Below are 23,526 nucleotides of genomic sequence, written 5' to 3'. Positions count from 1 at the left end.
TGGAACAGACTCGATGGACCAAGTGGCCTGCTTCGGCTCTGTTATCTTGTGATCTGGCCCATGGCAGAGCTGAATAATGATGACTATTTTTGCAAGTGATCCGAGTCATTGATGAAGGTGTTCCTCACACAGCTGCCTTTTATATCACATCCACAGCTCGGGACATCGGGAACCCCAAGAGCTACATGGGCAAGTTGATGGAATGAGAAAGATCTGCAGCTAATTATATTACAAGCCACAATTTGTTACACTAGGAGGTTATAGTGTTTTAGATTACAAGCCCACAATTTGTTAGAAGAGGAGGTTATAGTGTGTTAGATTACAAGCCCACAATTTGTTACAAGAGGAGGTTATAGTGTGTTAGATTACAAGCCCACAATTTGTTACTAGAGGAGGTTATAATGTGTTAGATTACAAGCCCACAATTTGTAACAAGAGGAGGTTATAATGTGTTAGATTACAAGCCCACAATTTGTTACACTAGGAGGTTATAATGTGTTAGATTACAAGCCCACAATTTGTTACAAGAGGAGGTTATAATGTGTTAGATTACAAGCCCACAATTTGTTACACTAGGAAGTTATAATGTGTTAGATTACAAGCCCACAATTTGTTACAAGAGGAGGTTATAATGTGTTAGATTACAAGCCCACAATTTGTTACAAGAGGAGGTTATAGTGTGTTAGATTACAAGCCCACAATTTGTTACTAGAGGAGGTTATAATGTGTTAGATTACAAGCCCACAATTTGTAACAAGAGGAGGTTATAATGTGTTAGATTACAAGCCCACAATTTGTTACACTAGGAGGTTATAATGTGTTAGATTACAAGCCCACAATTTGTTACAAGAGGAGGTTATAATGTGTTAGATTACAAGCCCACAATTTGTTACACTAGGAGGTTATAATGTGTTAGATTACAAGCCCACAATTTGTTACAAGAGGAGGTTATAGTGTGTTATATTACAAGTCCACAATTTGTTACAAGAGGAGGTTATAGAGTGTTAGATTACAAGCCCACAATTTGTTACTAGAGGAGGTTATAATGTGTTAGATTACAGGCCCACAATTTGTTACATTAGGAGGTTATAGTGTTAGGTTACAAGCCCACAATTTGTTATGAGGAGGTTATAGTGTGTGAGATTATAAGACCATTATTTGCATTATATTACATGCCCAATTTGTTATATTGGGAGATTGTAGTGCATTATATTACAAGCCCACAAGTTTATTACATTGTTATAATGTGTTAGATTACAAACCCATGAGTTTGTTACTCTGGGAGGTTATGGAATGTTGTATTACAAGCCCACAATTTGTTACACTGCTAGGCTACAGTAAAATATCTTAAAACTTTGAAGTAGAATTCATTTTCAAATTGAAGTTTATTGTCACATAATACATGGTACAGTGAGAAGGGTTCTATTGTGAGTAGCCCAGCGTCAATTCTTATATGAACACAGCACGACTATGTTACACTGCGTTGTGTTACAGTGAGATCAATTAGTACATAGCAAGGTTTGGGGCGCTGCAATGTGAACAAGCAGGCACAAACAATGAAAGGCTGTGCTACAGGCTTTAATGAGCTTAAAACTTGCACACCAGATTCTGTATCCTTTCTGGCTCCGTGTGCTCTGCTCCGATCCAGGGAGCAGCATGAGCCTTTTTGTGGGGCCGGTGATTGGCAGGGAGTAGGTGGAGCCAGTCTCCCAGGTTACCTCCATGCAGGCACAACGGGTTTGCCCCCTGCAATAGGCAGTGCAGGAATGCGGACAGGTTCAGGCAGTTACCAATAGACCACAAGGCATGAGAGCACTGTTGTTGGGTTCATTCAGGAGCCTGATGGCTTCAGCAATGAAACTGTCTCTTTAAGCCTGTTGGTGTACTCTTGAGCCTAACTTAACCCCCTTCTAATTCTAAGTGTAAGTGTATGTAATGTATGTTCAGGAAAATTCTTTGATTCTCACTTCTCATTCCTCCAAGTTCATTTGTATCAGGCAATTCTTATCCTGTGCACAAAACTGATCATTTATGAATCTTCACCAGGCTTTGGTGCTTAAAGCTCAGGAAAGTTCTTGTTGGTTTTAGAGAGAGAAATTTGTTGCTCATTGGACACAAACAAACTGATTTCCTCCAATCAGTCACTTCAGTGTCTTGCCAAAGAAACTTGCCCCATGATGGATTTTTCCAAATGATAACCTTTTATTCCAGGTCACCACAGAGTTCCTCTTGTTTTCCTTATTTCAGGACTCACAACCCGTCTTCAAAATAGGGTTTTTCAACAAGCCTGCCAGCTTGCCATATTGAGGTCTTTCAAGAGCCTGATGGCTGTTGGAGAGAAACCGTTCCTGGACCCGGAGCCGCTAGGCTTCTGCACCTTCTGCCCAAAGGGAGCTGTGAGAAGAGGTTGTGACCAGGGTGATGGGGGTCTTTGATAACGTTGGCTCCAGTGGATGGGAGGTCGGAACTTGTGATGGATCTGATTGCCCCCCTTCTGGTAGCTTCTGCGTTTCAGATCACCTGTATTCCATTCCAATGGGTGGCACAGTTAGCGCAGCACCTTTATAGCACCAGTGATCAAGACTGGGGTTCAAATCCCGCGCTGTCTGTAAGGAGTTTGTACGTTCTCCCTGTGTGTGTGTGGGTTTTCCCTGGGGGGCTCCGGTTTCCTCCCACCATTTGAGATGTACCGGGGTTTGTAGGTCATTTGGCTGTAAATTGGGCGGCACGAGCTCGTGGGCCGGATAGCCTGTTACCGCGCTGTAGATCTCAAAATAAAATCAACGTGGTTGCATGTTTCTACCCCATGAACTGTCCAAAACAGACAAAATTCTGAGTGCTACAGGCATGAGCTCAAAAGCAGGGTTTGTGTGCATTTGAATCCCCAGATCTTTGCCAAGGTCTTCAGCCATGAAGCATTGGAGTGTTACCTTCCGAAGATCCAGCAAGCGATCCAGGATGGGATCAGGGAATGGAGTAGCAGTGGGGAGCCCATCATGGTTTACCAGCAGGCCAAGAAGCTTACCTTCCGCATCGCAGTACGGGTTCTGCTGGGTTTTCGAGTCTCCGAGGACGACCTCAACCTCTTGTCGGAGAGCTTCGAGCAGCTGGTCGCCAATCTCTTCTCCTTACCCCTGGACTTCCCGTTCAGTGGCTACAGGAAGGTAGGTCAGGCCAGTGGCAAGGACACCCCCGTGTCTGCTGCACCTCCAAATGTTGATCCAGCCCCCCCACACCATCTCTCAGTGACCCCTCTCCCCAGCTCACTGTGTCGCTGACTGTACCCCCTCCCCCACACCATCTCTCAGTGACCCCTCTCCCCCAGCTCACTCAGTCGCTGACTGTACCCCCTCCCCCACACCATCTCTCAGTGACCCCTCTCCCCAGCTCACTGTGTCACTGACTGTACCCCCTCCCCCACACCATCTCTCAGTGACCCCTCTCCCCAGCTCACTCAGTCGCTGACTGTACCCCCTCCCCCACACCATCTCTCAGTGACCCCTCTCCCCAGCTCACTGTGTCGCTGACTGTACCCCCTCCCCCACACCATCTCTCAGTGACCCCTCTCCCCCAGCTCACTCAGTCGCTGACTGTACCCCCTCCCCCACACCATCTCTCAGTGACCCTCCCTCCCCCAGCTCTCCACTGTACCCTCACTGATGATAACCCAGCTGCTTCACACCATCCTGATGCGGAGCCTCGACCTGAAACTTTGACCGTGTTTTACTGCCCAGCTGCTGTTCCTCCAGATTCCAGTGCCTCTTCCTCGAACTGCCCCTCGCTCTCCTCTCTTTGCCTGCCCATGTTGCTGATTTCATCCACCATAATCCAACACTCCGATATTTTCTATCGGTAACCTCTCCTCTCCCTCATCCCTCAGTGTAGCTGGTTGTTAACCCAGCTCACTGTTTTGGTAGGTGCTGTCGGCTAACTCCTGGTTTAAAATGTTTGCCCATAGTTTCACCCCACTGCAGCATCCCTCCCCTTCTGTCTTTAACCCCCCCGCCTCCTTCCTGACTGACCCCCTTCAGTCTGGCCTCGACCATTCTCAGCCTTGACCACTCCATCACTGGGAGGAAAAGTCTGCAGGCACTGTGATCGAAGTAAAAAAACAAAGCTGGAGAAACTCAACAGGGCCACAAGCGAACCTCGATGACGGGCTCAAGCCTGAAACATTGGTGATGTACCTTTATCTTTGCTGTATAAAGGACACTGTTTGCCCTGCTGGGTTTCTCCAGCACTGTGATTTTACCACTCTATCATTTGTTGCCTTGCTGGCAGCCCCTTCCGATCTCTGGAACTCCCCAACACCTCTCGATGCTGGCTTTGAATGACGTCTGACCTGCACCTCTGCCACGTTAAGGGTGGGATGGGTGTTTTCTGAATGCAAGTTGCTTGAGGTTCAAGGGACTGGGCCTGCAGAGAGCAGAGGGGGAAATGTAACCTCTCCTGTCGTCCCTTCCCACAGGGAATGCGTGCTCGAGACAACCTCTACAAGTACCTGGAGAAAGCCATCAGCGAGAAGCTGCAGTGCAAGCAAGACAAGGATTATTCAGATGCCTTGGACATTCTGATCGATAGTGCCAAGGAACAGGGCAAAGAGTTCACCATGCAGGAGCTGAAGGTAAGAATTTTTTATCATTGAGCAATTAGCTCAATGCTATTACAGTGCCAGCGACCCGGGATTGAATGTGGTGCACAGGAGACATTGGAGCAGAATTAGGCCATTCAGCCCATCGTGTCTTCCCCACCATTCAATCATGAGCTGATCCATTTTCGCACTCACCCCCACTGCCCGGCCTTCTCCCATAATCTTTGATGCCCTGGCTAATCAAGAACATATCAATCTCTGCCTTAAGACCCGACCTCCACAACTGCCTGCGGTAACAAATTTCACAGATTCACCACCCTCTGGCTGAATAAATCTGCATCTCTGTTCAAAGCAGACGGCCATCAATCCTGAAGTTGTACCCTCTTGACCAAATGTTTTTTTTCTACCCACATCCCACCTTAAGCAATCCCTTACTAATCACAGAGCATCGATGGCAAAGGGAATACTTAAAGTGGGATGTGAGTGGAAAGAAAAAGTTTAAAAGCCACTGTCCTAAGCTCCTTTCGCACTTGCCAGTGATCCCAGGAATCGAACGCTAATCGGCCTTTAAAGTGGCATGTGTGAAAGAAAAATCTGCTCAATGTCGGCATCAGATGACGTCATCTCATGCCGGGGATTGACAGCCTCGACCCTAGTACAGTCCATGGCGTCTGCAGATGCTGGCGTGGAGATCTGAAACGGGCAGTAACATTGCAGGCACTTCTGATTAAAGGAAGAACAGACCAAACACCGGGGTTAGACCCTTGCAAGTGTGAAAGTGTTCAGTGACCCGGTTAGGAGTGGTCTAGTCTGAAAGGCCAAACCATCCCATTCCTATCCTGGGGATATTGAACGGCCGATGTACTGGGACGCAAGTGTGAAAGGGGCCCCAGGCTCTCCCACCATAGGAAACAACTTTTCTACATCTATTCTGCCCATGCCTTTCAACATTCAAAATGTTTCAATGAGACCTCCCCTTATTCTCCTAGATTCCAATGAGTCCAGGCCAAGAACCGTCAAACATTCCTCATATGATAACCCTTTCATTCCCAGAATCATCCTTGTGAATTAGTCTCAGTGTAAGGGAGTTAAAACAGGAAAGTCTGCAGATGCTGTGACAAACGTGCTGGAGAAACTCAGCAGATCACGCAGCATCTATCAGAAATCAAGGGTAACCAATGTTTTGGACCTGGGCCTGGGCCCTTCATCGAGTTGTGAGCAAAAAATAGGTAGGCTCCTTGATAGTAAGATGGGGGACGAGAAGAGAGGAGAAAGGAAGGGGCACTGGGAAGAGTACAGGCTGAAAGGTCAGAGGTCATAGGTTGATATGGGTAGGAGGGTAGAAGTGAAAAGAGCTGAGAAGCGATTTGGGGAGAGGGAGCTCTGTGAATGTGGAGGGGAGGGGGTGGGGGGCTGGAGGAAAGGAGAGAGAGGGAGGGGGAAAGAGAGAGAGGCTCGAGGGAAAGGATTAAGCGGTGGCGTCGATATTAATGTCGTCTGATTGGAGGGTGCCCAGATGGAATATGAGGTGTTACTCCTCCAATTTATGGGTGGTCTTGGTTTGGCAGCGCATGAGGGCCACGGACTGACATTTCGGTGTGGGAATGGGGCGCGGAATTGAAGTGGGTGGCCACTGGGAGGATAAGGGATAATTGTTTTAGGATGGATTTTTAGAAGGGATTTTGTAATAAGAAATAGGATCAGGAGATGGCCATCCGGCCCATCGAGCCTGCTTGACTATTCAATGAGATCAGGGCCGATCTGGCCGTGGACTTGGTTTCACTTACCCGCCTGCTCCCCATAACCCTTCGTACCCCGACTCCGCAAAAATCAATCTGACTCTGTCTCAAATATTTGTAAACACACTTTATATAACAGAGATATCGACACATAACCAATGTTTCGAGCTTGAGATCTTCTCCAGCTTTGTGTTTTTACTTCAACTACGGTGTCTGTGTTTTAAATTTAAATTTAGACATACAGCACGGTAATAGGCTCTTCTGGCCCACGAGCCCGTGCCGCCCAATTGCACCCAATTAACCTACAACCTCCAGTACATCTCAAACGGTGGGAGGAAACCAGAGCCCCTGGGGAAAATCCATGCAAACATGGGGAGAACGTCCAAACTCCTTATAGACAGCGCAGGATTTGAACTCTGGCATTGTAAAGGCGTCGTGTTAACCGCTATGCCAACCTGCTGAACATCCCTGAACAGAGAATTCCACACGAGGTTTCTTCTTCCGTGGTCATAAATATTTGGAACTCGCTCCCTTAGGGCAGGAGAGGTGGAGAAGGGGAGGGGAGGGAGGAAATGTTACTACACTCCAGAGAGAAAAGTCCCAGCTCTGCTCACCTTGCCTCGTAAGACTTATTTTCCAATCCAGGCAACATCCTGGTAAGTCTCCTCTGCACCCTCTCTGTAGCTTCCCCATCCTTCCTGTAATGAGAGAGGAGGACTTGCAGTAGGAGCTTCGATCAGCGGAGGTGGGCTGACTTTCCATGTGCTTGTCTCTTTCTTGCTCTCTCCAGGAGTCGACGGTGGAGCTGATCTTTGCTGCCTTTGCCACAACCTCCAGCGCCAGCACATCCCTGATCCTGCAGCTGCTCCAGCACCCAGCCGTGCTGGAGAAAGTGCGCCAGGAACTGAGGAGCAATGGCATCTTTCACAACGGTTGCAAGTGTGAGGACAGGCCTCGCATGGCTGCGGTGGCCCGCCTCAAGTACCTGGACTGTGTCATCAAGGAGGTGCTGCGCCTGCTGCCCCCTGTCTCGGGGGGCTACCGCACCGCACTGCAGACCTTCGAGCTGGACGTAAGTGCCCTAGACCTGCTGGCGAGCTTCTGCAGAGCTTTGCAGCCTGCCAGGTCTTGGGGAATGGGCAGTTAGTCTGGGCCTGAGTCAATGTCCAGAGTTTCCCCCCCCCCTCCCCACCACAGTACAGCACTCCCTCAGTACTGCCATCTCCTGCACTGCGGCACTCCCTCAGTGCTGCCCCCACTCTTGCAGGAGGCACTCCCTCCGTACTGCCCTGACCACTGTGACCTTCCCTCACTACTGCTCCCCTTTTATATATATATTCAGTAAAAGCCAAGAGACAGGGCCAAATGTAAAGTAATTTGAAAAAAAAAATCAATATTGTACAAGGCAGAGGAGCAAAAGTAGGCCCGTTGTCCCCTTTGAGTCCTCTCTGCCATTCTAGTCATGAGCTGATCCATCCAACCACTCTCCCCGGCCTTCTCCCCGTAACCCTTGGTATGGGCTGATCAAATACCTCTCAATCTCTGCCTTAAACACACCCAATGAGCTCGCTTCAACGGCAATAAGTTCCACATACTCACAACCCTCTCAAGAAATGTTTCCACCTCTCTGTTTTAAATTGACGCCTTTTTGTCCTGAGGTTGTGGCCTCTTGTCCTTGACTCCCCTGCCGTGGGAAACATCCTTGCCACTCCTACTCTGTCCAGGCCTTTCAGCATCCGAAATGCCTCTATGAGGTCTCCTCTCGTCCAACGAGTACAGTCCAAGAGCTGACCATCGTCCTGAATTATATAAATTTTGCTTTAATCAGGTAATTCCTGTAACTGTGGTTTGAATCCAGCACTGTCTGTCAGGAGTTTGTATGTTCTCCCTGTGTCTGCTGGGTTTCCTCTGGATACTTCAGTTTCCTCGCACCCTTCAAAACGTTGTCGGTGTTATTGGGTAGCACGGGCTCATGGGCTGAAAGGGCCCGTCCAAATTTAAATTTAAAATATAATTTGCTTTACAGGGCTGTCAGATTCCCAAAGGTTGGAGTGTTCTGTACAGCATCAGAGACACGCACGACACTGCTCCCATCTTCCAGAACGTTGGGGTCTTTGACCCTGACCGCTTCGGTGAAGACCGCGACGAAGACAAGAGCGTTCGCTTCAGTTACATTCCTTTCGGAGGGGGTGTCAGGAGCTGCCTAGGCAAGGAGCTGGCCAAGGTCATCCTGAAGGTGCTAGCCATGGAGCTGGCCAGCACCAGCCGCTTTGAGCTGGCCACCAGGACGTTTCCCCGCATGCTGACTGTGCCCGTGGTCCATCCTATGGATGGCTTGAAAGTGAAATTCTACGGACTCGATTCCAACCAGAACGAGATAGACCCAGAGTCAGAGTCTTTGCTGGGAACCACCGTGTAGCCAAGCTTTCAAAAGTGCAACAAACAAATCCAGATCGTTTTGAGCAAAATAAAGAGAAACCTCTCCTACCAACTAACAAACGAAATAAACCGACCCCAGACCTTTGAGCAAAGCCCCCCCTTCTGAGACCCGTGGCTCCGGGCGCAAGGGTTAACAATTTTGGTCAAAACACATTCAAAGGAGTGAGTTCTTTGAAAAGAAGTAAGTTTCTGGAGAATTGAGAGAGATAGAAGAGCGAAGCATTGGAGGAGGATCTGTCCAACCTCCTGTGCAGAGAGAGGGAGAGCAAGAGGCGGGCCAGTGATGGCAGTAGAGAAATTCCTAGCGATTAATGGACGAGACGATTCATTAAAAAAAAACATATATATCCTGTGTTCCTACTTAAAATATATATGTATAAGTCTGCTCTGAGTACCATTCTAGGTATGTAACTTGATTAAAGATTGCAACGGTGTTGCTACCAATATGCACTTTGAATATAGTTCGGATTAATGATTCCAGTCATATAGAAACCATAGCAAAACTGGTCTGAATATGTACCATTCCTTATCTCTAAGCTATCTATGGATTATTTGTTGTTGTGTGTTTTTTTTTAATTTTAAGATTGCAATTAGATAAATAGTGTAAAAAGAAAAAATTATTTTCTGTTGGTAAATATTGTTTTAGTAAAAAATGAACAAAAAACCACCCTCTTGTTCATTGCCCTGTTTGCTTCGGCATGTGAGCGTGACTGACCATCGCTGGTGGGTTGTTCAAACAAGTTCGAGTTTTATTTGTCGTCCGATTGTACAAGCACTTCCCGACGAAACGGCGCTCTCCAGACTTCGGTGCCAATACACGCATCCAAATGTGACACACATACAAACGTTGCATATGCATCACGTAGAGAAAAATATTGCTCGATAAATAGTAGAGTCGCGGAGGGTTTGTACGAGCAGTTCGTCAGTCTTTCTGTATTTTCGCCGCCTGTGGGAAGAGGCTGTTCCTCAGCCTGGTGGCGCTGGCTCGGATCCTCCTGTATCTCTTCCCCGACGGGAGCAGCTGAAAGATGCCGTGTGCGGTATGGGAGGGGTCCTCAACACCTTCTTCAGACAACCATCCAAGTAGATCGCGATGGTGGGGGGGGGTGGCAGGGGGTTGAGGAGACCCCGGTAATCCTCTCTGCCACTCTTGTCAACCTGCGATTGACCTCTGTTCCAATGCTCTGCAGCAACTGTATCACACTAAGCTGCATCCGGCCAGGACGCTCTCGATAGGTTGATGGGATGGAGGAGGCTACACTTCCCCAAGAACCCATCTTAATTCAACTCCACTCTGTTTTGGTGAGTGCTGCTGTGTGAATAAATCTGACCCAAAGTCCACAGACTGTACAACAGGCTTTAATTAGCCTAAACTTGTCCACACCAGTATCTTTGCTGGTTCCATTGTCCCCCAAAGGGACCGGCTCAAGTCTTTATGTGGGCCGGTGATTGACAGCCAGCAGGTGGGGTCAGCCTCCCAGGTTGCCCCCTGCATGAGGCTGGTAAGAGTGCAGCCAGTGTAGTGGCTGTATCGCCACAACTTTCTCCTCCAGACCTCATATTTTTTGAGTTATTTCCTGTTCAAATAACTCCGGAACTGTGCATCGCGGATATTGAATTTCAAGAAGAGATTCCTCCTCTTCCCAACATCAATCTGAGTAACATCGATGGGCTCTGATGCGATTTAGTGGATAACTGAGTCCCATTGCAACATGCCCCTCATCGAATCAAACAGCGTGGAAATAGGCCCTTCAGCCATAGTTGCTCTTTGGTTAGTAAGGGATTACTTAAGGTGGCATGTGAATGGAAATAAAAGGTTGAGAACCTTGCTCTAAACCCATCCATGGATCCATCCCTATGTTTATTAAAGATTGCAATAGTTCCTGCCTCAGTCACTTCCTCTGGTAGCAGGTTCCACACATCCACCATTCTCTGTAAAAAAAAACACTTCACCTGTACCTCCCAAGAACTCATTTACTGCATCCTGTGCACCCTCTGTGGCCTTCTCTACATCAAAGAGACCGGTAGCAGATTAGGAGATCGCTTCGTTCAGCACCTCCTCTCCGTCCGCAACAAAAGCGACCTCCCCGTCGCCAACCATTTCATTCTGAGTCACATTCTCAAGCTCAAGTGTCTGTCCGTGGCCTTTCGCACGACCCCACCCTGAGCACCCACAGACTGGAGGAACAACACCTCATTTTTCGTCTGGGCCCCCTCCAACCCCAGGGAATGAACATTGAGTTCACTGCATTCCACTAATCAGCTTGCCTTTTCCCCCTCCCCATCCCACCCCCAACTAGTTATTCCAGTTCCTACTTCCTTTCTCTCTCTCTCTACCTAGCCTAGACTCCTCCCCCCACTTCCTGTGGTTCCCCGCCCCCACCCTTCCACCTATCATCTCCCACCCTTACCACCCCCCTTCCTCCTTTTGTTCAGACATCTCTCATGTTCCTCCACACTTTGATGAAGGGCTCCAGCCTGAAACGTTGGTGATGTTTCTTCACCTTTGCTACATAAAGACACTGACCTGAACCACAGTGTCAACAGTATCTTGTGTTTTTCTCTCTGTAAACAAATTGCCCCTCATGTGCCTGTTAAGTCTTTCCCCCCTCACCAGAAACTCTGGTTACCGATTCCCAGATACTAAGCAAAAGACTCTCTGCGTTCACCCGATCTACTCCTCTCATGATGTTGTCCACCTCTGTGAGATCACCCCTCATCCCCCTGCGCTCCAAGGAATAAAGCCCCAGCTTGCTCAACCTCTCCCTGTAGTTCAGGCCCTCCAATCCTGGCAACATCCACGTCAATCTACTCTGCGCCCTCTCCAGCTTGGTGACATCTTTCCTGCGGTTCAGTGTCCAAAACTGAACACGGTGCTCCACATAGGGTCTCACCAATGTCTTATACAACTGCAACATGAACTGCCAACTTCCAAAGGGCCCTGGGAGTCCTCGTGCAGGACAGCCTGAAGGTAGACTTGCAGGATGAGACGGTGGTGAAGAAGGCAAATGCAATGCTGGGGTTCATTTTAGAGGAAGAGATGATACACCACAGTTGACTTAACAGTTAGCGCAACGCCTTTACAGTACCACCGTTCGGGATCGGGGTTCGATTTCCGCACTGTCTGTAGGGAGTTTGTTCATTCACCCCGTGTCTGCGTAGGTTTTCCCCAGGGGCTCCCTCCCACCATTTGAAACACATGGGGCTGTAGGTTAATTGGGTGGCACAGACTTGCGAGCTGAAGTGTCCCTGTTACCGTGCTGTATGTCGAAATTTAAAAATAAAATAGAGCAGGAATCTGATGTTGAGGCTTTATAAGGCACTGGCGAGACTTCTCTTGGACTATGTGAGCAGTTTTGGGCTCCTCACCAGAAAGGATGTTCAGGGTTCAGAGGAGGCTCACAAGCGTCACAGGGCAAACATTCTTATTATAGCCATCTTACAACAAATAATATATAAATAAATTAAAATATCAGTGCACGAGAAATCAGGCAGTGTCTGTGGTTCATCGATTATTCAGGAATCTGATGGCGTAGGGGAAGAAGCTGTCCTTGTGCCGCTGAGGGCTCGCCTTCAGGCTCCTGGACCTTTTCCCCAACGGTAGCAGAATGAAGAGGGCATGGGTGGTGGGGGTCCTTGAGGATGGAGGCTGCCTTCTTAAGACATCACCTCATGTAGATTTCCTCGATGGGGTGAAGTCTGGTGCCTGTGATGTTGCAGTTACCAACCCTCTGCAGTTGATGGGGATCTCACTGAAGCATTTTGAATATTGAAAGGCACGGACGAAGTAAATGTTGAAAGGTTGTTTCCCACGGTAGGAGAGCCTAGGAGAAGAGGGCACAACTTCAGGATTGAAGGGCATCCACTTAGAACTGAGATGCGGAGGAATTTCTTCAGCCAGAGGGTGGTGAATCTATGGAATTTGTTGCCACAAGGGGTTGTGGAGGCCAGGTCATTGGGTGTATTTAAGGCAGGGATTGATGGGTTCTTGATTAGTCAGGGCAGCAAAGGTTATGGGAGAAGGCCGGGCAGTGGAGCTGAGGGGGAAAATGTGGCACCTCTTTCAAGGCACTTCGTTCCTGCACTCTGAGATCCCTCTGCTCTACAACAATCCCCAGATCCCTACCGTTCACTGTGTGGATCCTACCCATGTTAGACCTCCCAATATGCAACACCTTACATTTCTCTGTATTACATTCCATTCTTCTGCCCACCGGCTCAACGGATCAAGATCCTGCTGCTATCTCTGGCAGCCACCCTCACTCTCTGCAATACCACATACTTCAGTGTCATCCGAAAACTTGCTAATCAAGCCACCTAAAGCATCCATTCTCATCCTTTCTTTGGCTCTGCTCCCCGAGGACCCTGTTCAAGGTTTATGCCCCCCCCCCCCACCCACACCCTTCCCTGTGAATAAACAAGAAAAATCTCCAGAAGGCCTGCGACATCACGGGCACCAGACTTTACTCCATCGACAACACTTACACAAGATGGTGCCTTTAAAAAGCAGCCTCTATCCTCAAGGAGCCCCCCCCCCACCCACCACCCAGGCCCTGCCCTCTTCACTCTACTACCGTCGAGGAAAAGGTACAGGAGCCTGAAGACAAGGACAGCTTCTTCCCCTCCGCCATCAGATTCCTGAATAATCGATGAACCACAGACCCTGCCTCACTTTTCGTGCCCTAATATTGTTAATTTTATTTTATTCTATAAATTCTGATACTGAGACAGTCAAGTTTTGGTTTCTTCTGTACCTCTCTCCTATTGACTGCATAAAAAAGCATTAAAAATATTAATGTTATGTGAGTTGAAAAGAAAACAAGGCTTTTATTTAAATGCGCTGTGGACCCAAGGGGTTCGTCTAGTTCCAGCTGAGAGTAACTGATCTAAATTTTTGATCTGGATGAGAAACAGCAATGGGCCCAGCTCCAAACCCCGCGACACCAGTCTGAAAAACAACTTTCCACTATCACCTTCTGCTTTCTCCCTTGAAGCCAATTTTCTACCCATTCTACTATCTCCCCTTGGATCCCGTATGATCGTAACGTCCAGAATAGCCTAGCATGCAGAACCATATCAAATGTCCTGCTACAACCCAGATATACTGCCCTCATCAATGTTCTTGGTCACATCCTCAAGGACGTGAAAGAAATCCACCCAGACATGGGGAGAATGTACAAACTCATTGCAGACTGCGCTGGATTCAAACCCGAGCCACTGATGCGCTAACCATGCTGCCCGACGTTGTTTCTACTTGGCCTCACCCTGGCAATGGAGGTTGAGGACAGCAGGAATGATAAGGGGGATTAAAATGAGTATATTTGGTGCTGTGGAGAGCATTTGGACTGCTAGTTGCATCACTGTCTGGTACGGAAATGCCGGTGCACCGAACAAGTAAAGGTTACAGAGGGTTGCGAACTTGTCCAGCTCTATCACGGGCTCCAGTCTCCACTCCATCAAGGACGCCTACAAGAGACTTGAGAAAGCAGTCTCTATCCTCAAGGACCCTGACCACCCAGGTCATGCCCTCTTCACACTACTACCATCTGGAAGGAGGTACAGGAACCTGAAGACAAACAACCAACTTTACAAGGAGTAAAACACAAAAGTCTGTAGACTGTAGAACCCTGAAGAAGAGTTCAGGCCTGAAACGTCGCTGAAATATCTTCAACTACTATGGACACTGTGAGACCTGCTGAGTTAGAATATAGAACCTAGAACATGATAGCCCAGTACAGGCTGTTCGGCCCTCGATGTTGTGCCGACCTCTATATTCCTACCCTGAACCTTTTATTTTTCTTTCATGTGTCTGTCTAAGAGTCTCTTAAATGCCCCTAATGTTTCAGCTTCCACCACCACCCCTGGCAATTCACTCCAGGCCCCCACAACTAACTTACCCCTGATGTCTCCCCTAGACATTCTTCCCTTAACTTTGTACTCCTTGTTTCCTACTCCTTCTAGCATTTCAGTGTTTCTACCTAATGCCAAGAGCTTGTTCCTCCTCCATGATCAGATTTGTGAATGGACAATAAACTTCTGGACATTTTTCTCCTATTTATTTTTTTAAAGAAATTTTAATTTAGACATATAGCACAGTAACAGGCCATTTTGGCCCACGGGCCTGTGCCGACCCATTGACCTACAACCCCTGGGAGGAAACCAGAGCCCCCCCCGGGGGAAAATCCACGCAGACCCGGGGAGAACGTACAAGCTCCTTGCAGACAGCGCGGGATTCGGTCCCAATTACTGACGCTGTAACGGTGCTATGCTAAGAATATATGTTTTAAATCTTGTAGTTAGGGAATTGGATTTTATAGCAAGTTATTCTACTGCTGCAAGGCAACATCGTTTGCGACTCGTGGACATGACGATCAACCTGATTCTGAACCAAGAGTTCCAGCTTTGAACCACAGGCAGGAGCTCGGTGAAGAGCTCACCCAGCCTGCTTTTGGACTCTCCCACGTCGAGCATGCCACACTGAGTACACTGGATGCAGAAGACAGGATTAAAGGTGGTGCCTGTGAAACCGCACCTCGTCGGGAAGGTCTGTTTATTATATGTAGCCTATTATATATTATATATTATTATATATCACCTACGGCTCCTAGAATGCTTCCACCAGCGTTGTCTCCGCTCCATCCTCAACATTCATTGGAGCGCTTTCATCCCTAACGTCGAAGTACTCGAGATGGCAGAGGTCGACAGCATCGAGTCCACGCTGCTGAAGATCCAGCTGCGCTGGGTGGGTCATGTCTCCAGAATGGAGGACCATCGCCTTCCCAAGATCGTGTTATATGGCGAGCTCTCCACTGGCCACCGTGACAGAGGTGCACCAAAGAAAAGGTACAAGGACTGCCTAAAGAAATCTCTTTGTGCCTGCCACATTGACCACCGCCAGTGGGCTGATATCGCCTCAAACCGTGCATCTTGGTGCCTCACAGTTCGGCGGGCAGCAACCTCCTTTGAAGAAGACCGCAGAGCCCACCTCACTGACAAAAGGCAAAGGAGGAAAAACCCAACACCCAACCCCAACCAACCAATTTTCCCCTGCAACCGCTGCAACCGTGTCTGCCTGTCCCGCATCGGACTTATCAGCCACAAACGAGCCTGCAGCTGACGTGGACATTTACCCCCTCCATAAATCTTCGTCCGCAAAGCCAAGCCAAAGATGAAAGAAAGAAGCAGAAGCCAATTCCTTCTGTTTAAACCCGCACCACCCACTTGCACCCAAATTATCCTGTAACCCCACACACTTTGGAGGTTCGGAGGAAATCAGAGCCCGCCCGGGGTAAACCCATGCAGACACGGGGAGAACGTGCAAACTCCTTACAGACAGCATGAGATTCGAACCTGGGTTGTTGGTGCTGTAATAGAACCGTGCTAACCTATTCAACAAACTAAACCTTCCCTCATTGCATCCATAGTGTCTATTTTTCTTAGATCCATGTGCCTGTTTTGGAGTCTTTTAAATGCCCCAGTTGTACCAGCCTCCACCACTACCCCAGATACCCACCACTCCCTGATAAAAGACATCTTGATATCTTCCCTAAACTTTCCTCTCCTCACCTTGTACACATGTCCTCTGGTGTTTGCTATGTTCTCCCTAACTATGCCTCTCATAGATCTCTTGTTTCAAAGAGTAAAGCCTTTACCTTGCTTCATAAAGCATGTTCTCCAATCCTGACACCATTCTGATAAATCTCCTCTGCCCCCTCTCCACAGCTTCCCCATCCTTCCTGCAATGAGGTGAGCAGAACTGAACACAATGCTCCAAGTGTGATCTCACCAGAGTTTACAAACATAGAACATTACAGTACAGAAGTAGGCTTCTTCTGCTCTTCTTTTTTGTACCGAACCATTTTTTTTAGCCTAGTCCCACTGACCTGCCCCCAGGCCATAGCCCTCTATACCTCTCCCATCCATGTACCTGAGCAAATTCTTCTTAAATGTTAAAATTGAGCCCGCAATCATCACCTCAGCTGACAGCTCATTCCACACGCCCACCGCTCTCTGTGTGAAGAAGTTTCCCACTCACGTTCCCCCTAAACTTCCCCCTTTCACTCTTAACCCATGTCCTCTGGTTTGTATCTCACTGACCCTCAGTGGAAAAAGCCGACCTACATTTACTCTGTCAGTCCTCCTCATAATTTTAAATACCTCGATCAAATCTCCCCTCATTCTTCTACGCTCCAGGGAATAAATTCCTAACCTCCTTAACTTTCCCCTGTAACTCTGTTCCTGAAGTCCAGGCAACATCCCAGTAAATCTTCTCGGCGCTCTTTCTATCTTGTTGATATCTTTCCTGTAGTTTGGTGACCAAAACTGCACACAATACTCCAAATTTGGCCTCACCAATGTCTTATACATCTTTACCATAACATCCCAACTCCAGAACTTAATACTTTGATTTATGAAGGCTAATATGCCAAAAGCTCTCAGGGAATTATGTATCTGCATTCCCAGGTCCCTCTGATCTACTGAACTCCTCATTCACCGTGCACATCCTTTCTTGGTTTGTCCTTCTAAAATGCAAAATTTCCCACTTGTCTGCATTAAATTCCATCTGCCATTTTTCAGCACATTTTTCTAACTGGTTCAGATCCCTCTGCATGCTTTGAAAACCTTCCTCGCTGTCCACAACCCCTCCAATCTTAGTGTCATCTGCAAACTTGCTGATGCAATTTATCACATTATCATCCTGATCATTGATATAGAGAACAAATAACAATGGTCCCAGCACCGATCCCTGAGGTACCACTAGTCACAGGCCTTCAGTCTGAGAAGCATCATCCACCACTACTCTCTGGCTTCTCCCATCCAGCCATTGTCGAATCCAGTTGACTATGTCATCATGAATGCCGAGCGTCTGAACTTTCCTGACTAACCTCCTATGCGGGACCTTGTCAAAGACCTTACTAAAGTAAACGTAGATAACATCCACAGCATTTCATTTGTCAATTTTTCTGGTAACCTCTTCAAAAAACTCTATAAGATTGGTTAAACATGACCAACCATGCACAAAGCCATGTTGACTAACCCTAATCAATTTCCGGCTATCCAAATAATTGTATATCTGATCTCTTCGAGCACCTTCCAATAATTTATCTACTACTGACATCAAGCTCACCGGCCTATCATTTCCAGGGTTACTTTTGAGCCTTTTTTAAACACGGAACAACATGAGCTCCCCTCCAATCCTCTTGCACCACACCCGTGCATAAGGACATTTTAAATAATTCTGACAGAGCCCCTGCAATTTCTATGCTCACCTCCCTCAAGGTCCAAAGGAATATCTTGTCAGGCCCTGGGGATTTTTTTTATCCACCTTTATTTGCTTTAAGGCAGCGAGCACTTCCTCCTCTTTAATCTGGACAGATTCCACGACCTCACTGCTTGTTTTCCTGACTTCCCATGACTCTGTGCTAATTTCCTGATGAAAAAAAGTTTAGATCCCCTCATCTCTTTTGTCTCCATACAAAGCCGACCACTTTGATCTTCAAGAGGACCAATTTTATCCCTTAAAAACAATTTTCTCATAATATACCTGTAGAAACCATGAGGACTTTCCTTCACGTTGTCGCCAAACCAATCTCACGTCTTCTTTTTCCCTTCCTGATTTTTTCTTGCATTTTTTATCCTCCTCCAGTCCCTCATTTTCTCCGTGTTGCCTCTACCTGTTCTACCCCTCTCTCTTCTTCTGAACCCGATATCCCTCGAAAACCAAGGTTTCCTCTGCCTTCTAACTTTGCCTTTAATCTTGACAGGAACATACAATACTCTTTTCTCAAAATTTACCTCACACATCCTTGCCCAAAAACAACTTAGCCCAATCCACGCATTCTAGATCCTTTCTCATTTCCTCATAATCAGCCTTTCACCAATTTAGAATTTCAGCCCGAGGCTCAGACCCATCCTTCTCCATAATTAACTTGGAACTAATGGCTTTATGATCACTGGACCCAAACTGTTCCCCAACACGTGCTTCTGTCACCTGTCCTGTCTCGTTCCCTAATAGGAGATCAAGTACTGAACTCTCTCTAGTTCCCTGAACACATATGACAAACTCTAAGTCATTCATCCCTTTTACAATATGGGGGTCCCAGTCAATATGTGGAAAGTTAAAATCCCCTACTTTCACGACCTTGTTTCCTGCTGCTGTCTACTATCTCTCCACAGATTTTCTCTTCCAATTCTCGTTCACTATTGGGCGGTCTTTATTACAACACAATGAGAATGGTCATTCCTTTCCCGTTCCTCAGCTCCACCCATATAGCCTCAGAAGACGAGCCCTCTGGTCTGTCCTGCCTGACCACAGCTGTGATGCTTTCCCTGACCAGCAATGCATCTCCTCCCACTTTCATCCCTACCGTTCTACCATGTCTACAGCAACAGAAAACCTGAACATTGAGCTGCCAATCCTGCCCCTCCTGCAACCAAGTTTCACTGATGGCCACAATGTTGTAATTCCACATGCCCATCCATGGTCTAAGGTCTGCTTTTCCTATAATACTTCTTGCACTGAAATAGATGCACCTGCAAACATTTCCAACCTGTTAACTTCTAATGTTACATGCAATTTTCACATCATTGTTTCCCTTCATCTGCTCTGGCACTTTGGTTCCCCTCCCCCTGCAAATCTAGTTTAAACCCACTGGTGCAGCGCTAGCAAACCTGCCCACAAGAGCTGCCACATTACCTCGTGACTCTTGAACTCAATCCCCCGACTAATGAAGGCCTTTTTAGCTATCCCATCAACCTGCATGCAGCCTTGAGAAATTTACTGTGTGACTACTGTGGCACACAGCTGATTGTTGAATTGAAGCCATTGTTGGTAAGTTCTGACCAGTCTGGATGGAGTGGAATTTCCGGACCTTTCACGGGATCCCACCACCAGATACATTTTCCCCTCTCTGCCTTCTGCCAGGACTGCTCCCTCCCTGAATCCCTCTTGAACTCATCCCTTCCCACCAACCATCCCAACCCTGATACCTTCCCCTGCGGCCACAGGAGGTGCCACACTTGCGCTCACACCTCCTCCCTCACCACGGTCCGTGGCCCCAAACAGGCCTTTCAAGTGAAGCAACACTTCATTTGTGTGTCTGCAGGATACAGGCCTTCCCTACACCGGAGAGTCTGGGTGCAAATTGGGAGATCACTTCACTGAGCACCCATGCACCATCTGCTCCAGTGACAGAGACCTCCCAGTGGTCAGCCATTTCAGTTGTGTTCCACTCCCACACTCGCATGTCTTTCCATGGCCTAAGGTACTATCCCACCAGAACCATCTGCAAATTGGCAACAGAGTTGGCCTAGTGGTTAGTGCAGCGCCTTTACAGCACCCAGCGATCAGGACTGGACCAGAGTTCAAATCCCGCACTGTCTGCAAGGAGTTTGTACGTTCTCCCTGTGTCTGCATGGGATTTCCCCGGTGACTCCAGTTTCCTCCCACCATTCAAAACATGTCGGGAGTGTAGGTTAATGGGGTGTAACTTCAGTGGCATGTACTCATGGGCCGAAATAGCCTGTAGCCTTGCTGTATGTATGTCTAATTTAATTTTTTTAAATTTAAACACCTGATTTTCTGTCTGGGCACTCTCCAGCCAGGTGGCATTAACATCAGCTTTTCCGGTTACTGGTAACTTGCTTACCGCTTCTCGCTTCCCCCTTCCCTTACCCTGTCCAGTTCTCCTCCTTCCCCTTCCCCTCCCTTCACCCAGCCCTCCCCCCTCCCTCTGCTCGCTGCTGTCCCCTCCCTTCCTTCTCTACCGATCACCTCCTGCCCTTGCGATCACACCTCGCTCCCCACTGTTTTCTTTGGATGCCTGATGACATTATTCCACACCTTGATGAAGGGCTCAAGTCCGAAACGTCAGTTCTGTATTTTTACCATTGCTCTTCAATCTGAGGCGCCTGCAAGCTCACACCAAGACACAACAGAAACTTGTCCGTGAACTACTCTTTGCAGACGATGCCACTTTAGTTGCCCGTTCAGAGCCAGCTCTTCAGCGCTTGACGTCCTGTTTTGCGGAAACTGCCAAAATGTTTGGCCTGGAAGTCAGCCTGAAGAAAACTGAGGTCCTCCATCAGCCAGCTCCCCACCATGACTACCAGCCCCCCCACATCTCCATCGGGCACACAAAACTCAAAACGGTCAACCAGTTTACCTACCTCGGCTGCACCATTTCATCTGATGCAAGGATTGACAACAAGATAGACAACAGACTCGCCAAGGCAAATAGCGTCTTTGGAAGACTACACAAAAGAGTCTGGAAAAACAACCAACTGAAAAACCTCACAAAGATAAGCGTATACAGAGCCGTTGTCATACCCACACTCCTGTTTGGCTCCGAATCATGGGTCCTCTACCGGCATCACCTACGGCTCCTAGAACGCTTCCACCAGCGTTGTCTCCGCTCCATCCGCAACATTCATTGGAGCGCTTTCATCCCTAACATCGAAGTACTCGAGATGGCAGAGGTCGACAGCATCGAGTCCACGCTGCTGAAGATCCAGCTGCGCTGGGTGGGTCACGTCTCCAGAATGGAGGACCATCGCCTTCCCAAGATCGTGTTATATGGCGAGCTCTCCACTGGCCACCGTGACGGAGGTGCACCAAAGAAGAGGTACAAGGACTGCCTAAAGAAATCTCTTGGTGCCTGCCACATTGACCACCACCAGTGGGTTGATATCGCCTCAAACCGTGCATCTTGGCGCCTCACAGTTTGGCGGGCAGCAACCTCCTTTGAAGAGGACCGCAGAGCCCACCTCACTGACAAAGGGCAAAGGAGGAAAAACCCAACACCCAACCCCAACCCACCAATTTTCCCCTGCAACCGCTGCAACTGTGTCTGCCTGTCCCGCATCGGACTTGTCAGCCACAAACGAGCCTGCAGCTGACATGGACTTTTACCCCTCCATAAATCTTCGTCCGCGAAGCCAAGCCAAAGAAGAAGATAAAGGAAACTGTTTGACCTGCTGAATTTCTCCAGCGTTGTTTTTACTTCAACCCCGATGTCTGCAACTTCCGTGGTATGTCTGTGGCAGGGAGTTCCACAAGGTTACAACTCTCTGAGTGAAGAGGTTTCTCCTCATCTCAGTCTTAAATGGCTTCCCCCCTTCACTTTAAACTGGGATCCTTTGCTCTGGGTTTCCCAAAAACAGTACATTTCTGCCTGTCCCTCCCTCCTGTGCCAAAGTGGATTGATTGACTCCTCAGTTCATCCAGCTGCTCCGAGTCTTAGTATTTCCTGCTCCACACCAGTGTATGTTCTCCCCCACCCCCTCCCAAGAAGGTGCAGGAGGGGGCTTCAAGGCAAGGAGCTCCATGATCTTGAGATTGCTGGGATGCCTGGATCTTGACAACGTGAGAAGGCACTCAGCACTCCCCTTGCACGACATCTCCTGGGGACAAACTGGTTGTGATCCATTGGCAATCACTGTGGACAACAGTTGAAGGGTTCTCAGGGAGGATAAATGTTTATTCACATGCACATGGACACACACGCACACACACTCACACACACGCACACGCACACACATGCACACGGACACACACACGCACACACGCACACACACACGCACACACTCGCACACACACACACGTGCGTGCGCACACACACACGCACACACACTCACACACACGCACATGCACACACATGCACACGGACACACACGCGCGCACACGCACACACACACGCACATGCACATGTACACACACACACAGAGAATTTCGATTCTTGGAAGCTGAGCAGCTGCTGGAAGCAGTCGGAGGTTTTCCCCTTTGATCAGGTTATTGGCCTGGATGGGGGCCAAGTCTGAATATAAACATGAGCTGATGCCTGCTTGACTGGCGTGCGTCTGTCTGGTAACTGGTGCCAACTTTGGAGCAGGGAGATCCCAAGATTGACTCTCAGCAATACGGAGGTGCAAATGTACAGGACGGGAACAGGCTAAAGTGGGTTGTGAACTTGACCAGCGCCATCATGGGCATCAGTTTTAAGCCCAGTAAGGACATCTTTAGGAGGCAGTGCCTACTGAAAGCAGCCTTTATCCTCAAGAACCCCCACCATCCAGACCATACCCTCTTCACTCTACTACCATCAGGAAGGAGGGACAAGAGTCTGAAGACAGACACTCATCGGTACAAGGACAGCCTCTTCCCTCCACCACCAGATGGACAATAAATCACAGACACGACCTCACTTTCTCTTCTTTTCCACTAATTAGTTATAATTTTTTAAAATGTTGAATTTACTTAATTGTAATTTATAACATTTTTCTGTATCTGACCCGACCTTGTTGGTTTTCGTGCAGTTGGATAATCATGTTGAGGAACTTTGGGGGACATCCGATGCGCTCTAGTATTTGCCAAAGCCCTTTCCTGCTCACGGTGTCGAAGGCTTTGGTGAGGTCAACAAAGGTGATGTAGAGTCCTTTGTTTTGTTCTCTGAACCCTTCTCCATTAACAATGGCGTGAAGCAAGGCTGTGTTCTCGCACCAACCCTCTTTTCAATCTTCTTCAGCATGATGCTGAACCAAGCCATGAAAGACCCCAACAATGAAGACGCTGTTTACATCCGGTACCGCACGGATGGCAGTCTCTTCAATCTGAGGCGCCTGCAAGCTCACACCAAGACACAAGAGAAACTTGTCCGTGAACTACTCTTTGCAGATGATGCCGCTTTAGTTGCCCATTCAGAGCCAGCTCTTCAGCGCTTGACGTCCTGCTTTGCGGAAACTGCCAAAATGTTTGGCCTG

At 48.1% G+C, this 23,526-nt stretch overlaps 1 protein-coding gene across 2 annotated transcripts in view; it reads left to right on the top strand.

Moving 5' to 3' along the window:
- cyp26b1 (cytochrome P450, family 26, subfamily b, polypeptide 1) overlaps window positions 1-9,226 on the top strand; it is a 53,141-nt gene extending 43,915 nt beyond the window's left edge. For both annotated transcript variants that reach the window (XM_069923431.1, XM_069923432.1), the window contains 4 exons: window positions 2,889-3,164; window positions 4,469-4,624; window positions 7,121-7,402; window positions 8,357-9,226. In XM_069923431.1, coding sequence (XP_069779532.1) covers window positions 2,889-3,164; window positions 4,469-4,624; window positions 7,121-7,402; window positions 8,357-8,749 — 1,107 coding nt within the window. In that variant the 3' untranslated portion in view covers window positions 8,750-9,226. The remainder of the gene's footprint in view (window positions 1-2,888; window positions 3,165-4,468; window positions 4,625-7,120; window positions 7,403-8,356) is intronic.
- The last annotated feature ends 14,300 nt before the right edge of the window (window positions 9,227-23,526 follow it).

Source organism: Narcine bancroftii, chromosome 3, assembly GCF_036971445.1.
Source record: "Narcine bancroftii isolate sNarBan1 chromosome 3, sNarBan1.hap1, whole genome shotgun sequence".
NCBI lineage: Eukaryota > Metazoa > Chordata > Chondrichthyes > Torpediniformes > Narcinidae > Narcine > Narcine bancroftii.
This window is presented reverse-complemented; position numbering and strand designations above follow the sequence as displayed.